Source organism: Camelus ferus, chromosome 6 (genome assembly GCF_009834535.1).
Source record: "Camelus ferus isolate YT-003-E chromosome 6, BCGSAC_Cfer_1.0, whole genome shotgun sequence".
In the NCBI taxonomy this organism is placed as follows: Eukaryota; Metazoa; Chordata; class Mammalia; order Artiodactyla; family Camelidae; genus Camelus; species Camelus ferus.
In genome coordinates, this window is record NC_045701.1 from 59,373,748 (window position 1) to 59,382,245 (window position 8,498).

Genomic DNA, 8,498 nt, shown 5'->3' on the forward strand with positions numbered 1-8,498 from the left:
CCAAGGTCTCAAAACAGTATTATCTGGATGTCAATTGGGAATCAGTAAAAGTTGCCAATTCAATCTGCTGGCCCCAAAGCAGAACCACCAAAAAGGCCTTTCCCATCTCTTCAGGAGGGGTCAGGGCTTAGCAGCTTAAGAAGTGCTTTCTGCACACTCTCCTCCATTGATGTGGGCCCCCCTTCTCTATTTTACTTTTGCTGAATTACCTTTGAGCCTGAAGGCCAAGGTTAGAGTTTTTATCCCCAGCTTGAGTTAAAAGTTCTAACACAGGGTATGGCAAAATTAGCTTGCAAGAAGAGCAAATCGATATTTTTTTTAAAAAGATCTTTGAAATAAGCTTTTAAATTGCTGTCCTGACCTACCAATGACTTCTCACTCTAGATGTGGTTATGCTGCGCATTTGTTCAAGTCCATTAAACAGGGGGAAAAACTGAAAAGTATAAACTTGGGAAAATGCGATGCCCCTTTTTTTGCGAGTGTTTTACTTCATGGTCAGCACTTGTGTTATCAGGTGTGAGAGTGTCCTAGCTCATATTTAAACTGATTTCAGGAGGCTTCTGAAGGTGGTGGGACTAGAGTCCAAACTGACCTCTTCTACAGATCCTAGGTCGTGTTCCTTCTGCTTCATACCCGATTCTCACTCGGCTGCTTTGGCAGCTGGAAAAGGAGGAAAGGTACGCAGGAATGGGTGCTGGCAAGAAAAGAGGTGATCCGCTTCTCCTCCCTCCCCATTCGTGCGTCTCCTCAAGGTTTTCTGTTTCGTTACAACTAAACTTGGTGAATTCTCAGAGGATTTCAATTTGGCCCAGTCCTCTTTGTCCTCTGGAGACCTCTTGACCCAGGCAGCGCCTCGCCTCAGAGTGAATTCCTGTAGCATCACTGCCTCTTAGGGGGGAGGAGGTGTTGCGGCAGAAGAGAGAGGAACAAGGCTGAGGGGGTCGTGGTGAAACGCTGAGGCTCTCGTCCGTCTTTTTCTCCCATCCACTTGCACGTCTTTTCGTCCTCCAGGTTCTGCAAAATACTGCGGAAAAGTCCACGGGTGAACGGCGGGCGCTGTCGAGGGCTGGGAGGTGCTGAAACGGCCGGGGCACTCTGGTCGGAGTTTTGATTGGCAGAGCCGGCCAGTGACTGACAGGGGGTCTCCATGGCGCCCGCGCCGCCAATCAGCCCACCCCAGTAGCCGCGCTGGCTTGCTGGCCTGCGTGCCCTAACCAAGCAGAGCCAAACCCAAGCTGCGGAGACAGCACCTCCTCCTCCAATCCCTCCCGCTCGCTCCCTGCGGTTGTGCTGCCACTGCCACTGCCCCGGCGTGTGTCCCACTTGCCCCGAGCCAATTCACCAAGGAGAGCCTGGCGCACCCGGCCGGGCCCGCAGGCATCTGCTGCGTGTCCCGCTCCGGACTCAGCGTTCCCGCTGCCGCCAGCGCTGCCTCGATGTTCCAGCTGCCCATCTTGAATTTCAGTCCCCAGCAAGTGGCCGGGGTATGCGAGACTCTGGAGGAAAGCGGCGATGTGGAGCGCCTGGGTCGCTTCCTCTGGTCGCTGCCGGTGGCCCCTGCGGCCTGCGAGGCGCTCAACAAGAATGAATCGGTGCTGCGCGCTCGAGCCATCGTGGCCTTTCACGGTGGCAACTACCGCGAGCTCTACCATATCCTGGAAAACCACAAGTTCACCAAGGAGTCACACGCCAAGCTCCAGGCGCTGTGGCTTGAAGCGCATTACCAGGAGGCTGAGAAGCTGCGCGGACGGCCCTTGGGGCCAGTGGACAAGTACCGCGTGAGGAAGAAGTTCCCGCTGCCGCGCACCATCTGGGACGGCGAACAGAAGACACACTGCTTCAAGGAGCGCACGCGGCACCTGCTACGGGAGTGGTACCTGCAGGACCCATACCCCAACCCCAGCAAAAAGCGTGAGCTCGCCCAGGCAACCGGACTGACCCCTACGCAGGTGGGCAACTGGTTCAAAAACCGCCGACAAAGGGACCGGGCGGCTGCTGCCAAGAACAGGTCGGTACCAAGAGGCCTCTACGCGTCTTGCGCTTACCGGGGAGGAGCGGGTGACCGCACCCCCGGCGCACTTACCCAGGGCCTTTCGACTTGGATTCCGAAGAAGTTGGGATCGAGGTCCTCGGTCTTGACTCCTCTGCATTCTGGGATCTTGGGTGGGGGTTTTCTTCCGGGTTCTAGATTCCCCACCCTCTCTTTCTCATTCTCAGTGCTTTGGGGTCGCTCCAGCAGCTGGTTCCAGTCACCAAACCAAGGCTGCATTGAGAAGGAGAAACAAATAAAAATTAAAATCCCAGAAACAATTAGAACCCCGAAGCCCAAAGCTAATTCTTGTCAGCCTGGGCCCAGGCTCCTATTATTAAGCAAAGCCTGGCTTATTAGCAATGTGGTAATTCAGTGCTGTCATTTTTAAAGCCCGCATGCATCCTTCTCTGATGCTTTGATAACAGTTTTCTCGATGGACTTCCGTTTGTAAGAGGTGGAAAGTCGAGTTCTCTTTCCACGCGTGGGCATCCCTGTCTCAAAACAGCAAACTAGTCGGCTGAGGCTTTTCTTTCCCCAGCGTATGACTCTCAATCAGCCATATATTTTGACCAACAACCCAACCTCTTCTCCCAGGCCCAAACTCTCCGTGCAACTGTCACACAGCCTTTTTTTTTGCCTTTAGCTTTGGGTGAACCTAGCCTGGGGCCACTGACATAGGCATGCACCCCAGGCAGACGCAAGCTGGGAAAGGGGTCTCCTATCCCAAAACCTGATCTGTCCTTGTCTGTTACCCACACCTCGTTTATCTTGACAGTATTGTAAATATTACAAAGGTGGCCAACAATCGGGAATGACTCCACCACCTCAGCGTCCCAAAGACTGAGGAGACAGGCAGCCAAGAAAGGACTAAGAACTGCAGGGCTCCGCGGAGAAGCGGACGCAGGTCTCCTGCCCGACCCCTGTTGCCTCATCTTACCCGTTTTCAGTGCCTGGGTCTGGCGGATAGCCGCTGACCACCAAGCTTAAGGGATACGGACCAGGGAGGGAGTAGGGGACAGGCGGCTGTGTTACAGGCTTTGTGACTCTTTTCCCTTCCCTTTCCGTAGACTCCAGCAGCAGGTCTTGTCGCAGGGCTCCGGGAGGGCGCTAAGGGCCGAGGAAGAGGGCACACCCGAGGCTCTCGGCGCCGCCGCCAGCCCCGCCGCCAGCTTATCCAGCAAGGCAGCCACTTCGGCCATCTCCATCACTTCCAGTGACAGTGAGTGCGACATCTGAGCTGCCTACCCAGCACGCTCAGAAACAGAATTCGGTGTAAAAATCGAGACAAACAAAATGAAGGAGGGAGAGAGGATGAGAGACCAAGCAACCCAGCGCTTGCGAATCCAGGTGGCCAGGGACCGGAGGCCAGGGAACCGCGGGCTCAGGTTGCCGTGTCGGTCCCGGCGGCCTGACCCGCTCCACTGGCGACCTCCGGCCACTACCACAGGGGCCCGCGGTGAGGCCCGACCCAGCGCCACGTTCTCCTTGCTTTGCTTTTCCCAAGGATTTTGCTGCAAAGTTGCCTCCGGAACCCGAACTGCACGCTGAGCGCCTGCCCTGAATCTCCTGTGGGTATTTCACTTCGAAAGGACGCTGTTATATATGTATAACTTTTGCTTTAAAGTTTTTTTTTAAACAAAACATATATATGTTGTTTATTTACTTATTTAAGAGATTGGTGTGGTAGGTTTCTCTATATCGTGAGAGAACTTAGTGTTTCTAAAGGCGTAGGGTGGAGCCGTTGGGTTCTGTGTAAGAAGCCAAACAATAAAAAACCTGGTGAGCAACCTTTCTTAATTAAGGGAGCTGCTCTCAGATTCCTGGAAGAGAGAGAGAGAGAGATCATTCTCTTCACCAGACAGGCAGGGGCCCTTGTGCAAATGGTCTCAGGAGAGTCTTCTCTATATCTTTTGCCTTTTCTGATGTCTCCTGGTATATTTTTAAAACAAGCCAAGGTAGGTCCGTAAGCACTTCCTTGTCGGATTGTACATGTATGTATGTATGTATGTACATATGCATGCATATATGATATATTTAAACCTAGAAAATGGTAACATGAGCACCCCCTGTAAGGCAACTCCCCAAATCCCTAGCACAGGTAACTAACTATAGCTTGTCAACCTGACACTTACTTATATGGCTTTCAGGAACAATTTTGGAGGCCAAACTCTGGGACTCAATAGTGAGTCCTACTTTATAAAAATACAAGCCTATTCTGACAGAGGCTCTGCAATGATAAAGGCTTTCCATCTCCTTTGAGGTCCCCTCCCATACAAAAGCAGTAGGTACCCATGATCATGTGAGTGAGCATATACTGCATTTAGGATTGTATTAGGATTGCATTAAAATAAGACAAAAGAAGATAGGAAAGGCTTTAATAACTAGACTAGCATCTTCTCAAAGCAGAAGCAGGTTTTAATCAAATGCATTATTTTCAACAAAAGAAATACTGAGATGGGGAAAGGACATAATCCTGTCATGTAGTAAGGTCAAATAGAAGGCTGCAGATAAAGAACTGGCATTTAAAAAATCTGATTCCTGTATTAAACATGAAAAAAGTCACACAGAGCCTCGTTGTCCTTTAATGGCCTCAGTTAAAAATATCAAATATTTTCAGGATTTAATTTGTCCTCCCAAAGAGTGCAGGTGCATGCAGGCACACAGACAGGCACACCAAAAACAAAAACAAAAACAAAAATATCTACTGTCCTTGCACTTAAAGAACAGAGACTCTCTGCTATCTGGAGAGTCTCTAAGCTTTTTCCCTAGTGAAATGGATTGCATATTATAAATTTTGACATTGATCTTTAAATCACTTGAGCTGAACTTCCTCCCTGAGCACCTCACCACCACCACCACCTCCTCCAATGGACTACTTTCAGTTTGACTCTCTGTCCTTAGCAGATGCTCTTTGGTTGAGAAGCCTGCTAACTTATTTGGGTAGAAATGTCAACATGCAAACCAAACAAAAATAAGTGAAGTCACAGAAGACATAAGACAGTCAAATGGCAAGATATATGAGGAAAGTCCAGGACATAAATAAGGGTTGATTTTTGGTCTCTAAATTGCTTAAATAGATTTGGCTTCATTTGAGCTTTGTAAATGGTTGTCTTTTTATATAGGGGCCCTTACCCAGAGAATTATTGACAATCAAAACTCTCTTGCACAAGAGGTCTAGCTGGAAGGAGTGGAGAAGTCTTTGTGATCAAGCTGATGTTCTTCAGGAAAGCAAGCAAATGCCCTTTGTAGGTCCTGAAAGGCTAGGATGCTAGAGCTTCCTCAGGCTCTATTTTGCTTCCTAGAGACCCTGGTACTCCCTAGAATGCCAAGTAGCAGGGCCAGGACTGGGGAGAGGCAAGGGAGGTATCTAGACTACAAAATTTTGAGAGGCGTTCACTATCAAGGTCAAGCAAATGCAGCAAGTGTATGGCATCTGGGAGTGAGTACTTCCTTAAATTTTGCACTCTACGTGCCTCCCCTGTCTCGTGCTAGACCTGAATCTGCTAAAGAGTATTGCACTTCAACAAAAAATCAAGAGATTTCCAGTTTTGTTCCCCAGCCAGACCCCATCCTAACAATGAAGCTGTCCAGACCACTATTTGAAGAAGATAGTTGGCATATTTTATCTCTTAATCTGATGCTTCCAGGTCTAAGAGGGAAGGGAAAGGACTAATTAGTGAAATGATGTGAAGGAATTTAAGATTCTAAAAATCACACCCCACTCAGCAGTTCAAACAATGCTTAAAAGCAGAAGAAATTGTCCATTCTGCCTTCTCAAGGAAAAAAAAAAGTAACATTGCTAAGAACCAAGCTTTCTCTTTACAAATAATTTTAAAATAATGCTTAATTGTGTGGCAAAGGAGAGAAGGCAAAACAGTGAGGGATGATTTTTCGTCCTACTTTGGTGAAAGCCTTTGAAGTATATCTAATTTGCTGAAAGTAACATGCTGCCTAAGGGTTACATTATAAAGCAGCTATTCTGTTTCACCAATGTGTAGATTTATTTATATAATTTCACTTTAGCATCTTAAGCGGTGACATATTTAAAAGATTTTCTAAATGTTTATCAGAAACCTGGTGGCACCTAACTGTGAATAATAATTCTTTGTTAATCAATTCTTTTATGATTACATATTGGAAATTGGGCCAACTCTTCACACAGATTTATTTTATTTTAATTGCTTCACATCTTCCCAAGCACAAGTATGTAAAGGTTTTCGTTTTCCTTTTAAGATTTTTTTCCATATCAGTTTACTCTTGGTCTAGAAAGGATTTTTTTTTTTAATTCCAGTTAGTAGCAATGCTGAAGGTTTTTGAATTTGGAGAAATCTCTATGATGATGGGTTTTCTTATTTTTCCCTTAAAATTCTTTCTGTAATAATTTCCCCAAAAGCAGTTACTCCAGCAGAGTGTAAAGAATCTGCATTTTTGCATTTCAGCAGACCTGACCAGTTTGAAGATTTAACTCTCAGCCCCAGCTCGCGCTCCTTTACCGGTTAAAAATATTCCAACCACCCGCCAGTTCCACCAAAAGCGCGATAGCTCCTGCTCCCCAAGTGCCGCAGTTCCTCTCTCTTCGACTCTAATGACCCACTCCGCTTCCACTGCCGTCCTTGTCCCCCCTGCCCCGCCACCCCCGAGCCGCCTTTCCCATCACCAGTTTGTTTATAAAAATCTGGGAGGGAGGGGATGAGGGGCTGGGGGTAGGGGAGGACTTGCTCTTTGTTTACATTAAACAAATGACAGGCAAAGAGCTCAAGCAAAATCTTTCTTGACCTCGTTCTTTCTCCCTAATTTTAACAACAAGGAAAAAAATATTGTATCCAAAGAGAGCGTGAATGGGGCGGGAGGAGAGGAGAAGCAGCTTTTCGCTCTATTCAGCCGGGACGCGGGAGCGCGGACGATTTCCGCTCCTATTGTGAGGCGGGGCCGGGGGGCGGCCGTGAATAGGGGGTCTGCCGAGCGGCCCGCGGGGCTGTCAGGCGGCTCAGCGTAATCAGGGCTAATGACGGTGGCCGGGCGCTCGGCGGGACAATGCGCGGGGCCGCGGGGTTTTGTCGACCTGAATGGCTAATAGGTTTGCCCGGGGGCTGCGAGGGGGGCGGTGTCGGAGGAGGAGGCCGGGAGGGGAGAAGGGGTCATTGTCCGCGCACTGGCCCGGTCGCCGCCGCGCGTCCGCCCTCGGGGCCGGGAGCGGCCGACTGGAAGGCGGCGACCGGGAGGCCCCCTGGAGGCCTGCTGGGAAATGGCGGCCCGAGCGGCGGGCGCGTGGGTCCCCTAGGGAGGCGGCCTGGAGCGAGGAGGTGGGGCCCGAACTTTGCTCTCCAGTAGATGCCCAGAGTGGGCCGGCAGTACCCGTGAAAGTGGGTCCTTCCTTTAGGGTGCGGATCGTAACTCTGTGAGGTGACAACCCCACACACCCACCTTTTGCGTCCAGCGCCCTGGGAGCTCTCAGACGTGTAGGCCTCGAACCACTCCTAATAGACTGCCTGACTCAAATAACTCGAGGAGAGAAATCTCTCAACATCAGGGGGAAATAATTAAATAAAAAACCAAGGTGAGGGGATAAACACACATGCGCGCTCTGGCAGCTGCTGAGGCGCGCGCCCGCCCTCGAGCCTCTGACGGCGCGGCAGTTAGTGAACCCGGAGCCGGAGGGTGCGGCGCGCGTCAGGCCCGCCAGCTGGGAGCCCGCGCTGGGCGGGCCCCGCGCGTCTGGCCCGAGCCAGCTGCCCTCAGCAGCTGGACGGGGCCGGTCCGGAGAAAGCTTTTGTCACTATCGTCTCTCGGGGGCGCCGAGCTAGTCGCCCGCGTAGGGACTGGAGAGCAGGGCGCTGCAGACTCAGGGAGCCAGATTTGCAGGCGTTGAGGCCTCAAGAGGGCTTTGTGCACCCGGCAGATCCGCGGGCTCAGCGTCGGGGCGGGGACCCGGAGCAGGGCTCCAGGAGAACCAAAGATCCGCGAACGCAGTTAAACTCTGGCAAGCCCCCGCAGCCACCAGAGTCCCCTTCTTTCGGAAACTTGGCCACTCCCGTTTCAGCTCTTAACAAATCTCCTCAGGCTAGGTCCTGCCTTGCAGCTCTATTTGCTAGTTTTATATCCCTAAACTTCTTTAGACCTACCCTGCCGTGAGAGATCGAACTGGTTTTCTCCCCCTTTTCGCCTCCTTGTCTGGAGACAAAGGGGTGTGAGGGCGATCCCAGGGTAGAACAAGCAGTTTCACGCCTCCGTGCCTCTGCTCACGCTGTTTCCGCTTGTCCAGTGGTTTCCTCTGCCCGGAACCTCGCCCCCTACCTCGACAGCTAACCTGTCAATCCTTCAAGCCTGCGCTACCTCGAAGGAGTCTTTCTTGATTCATTGGGCTCTCCACAGAGACTTTTCCACTTCCTTTTCAAAGCTGTCACCGTACCTTACGTAAACGTCTGTTTTAAAGTTTGTAATACATTTGTGTATTTGCCTGTATGTT

The 8,498-nt window shown here is 50.6% G+C and overlaps 1 protein-coding gene across 1 annotated transcript; it reads left to right on the forward strand.

Moving 5' to 3' along the window:
- The first annotated feature begins 1,358 nt into the window (after positions 1-1,358).
- On the forward strand, positions 1,359-3,268 carry SIX6 (SIX homeobox 6). The gene is made up of 2 exons (XM_006185719.2): positions 1,359-2,008; positions 3,100-3,268. Exons 1-2 carry the CDS (start codon positions 1,437-1,439, stop codon positions 3,266-3,268), a joined length of 741 nt encoding a protein of 246 aa, XP_006185781.1. The 5' UTR covers positions 1,359-1,436.
- Positions 3,269-8,498: the final 5,230 nt, after the last annotated feature.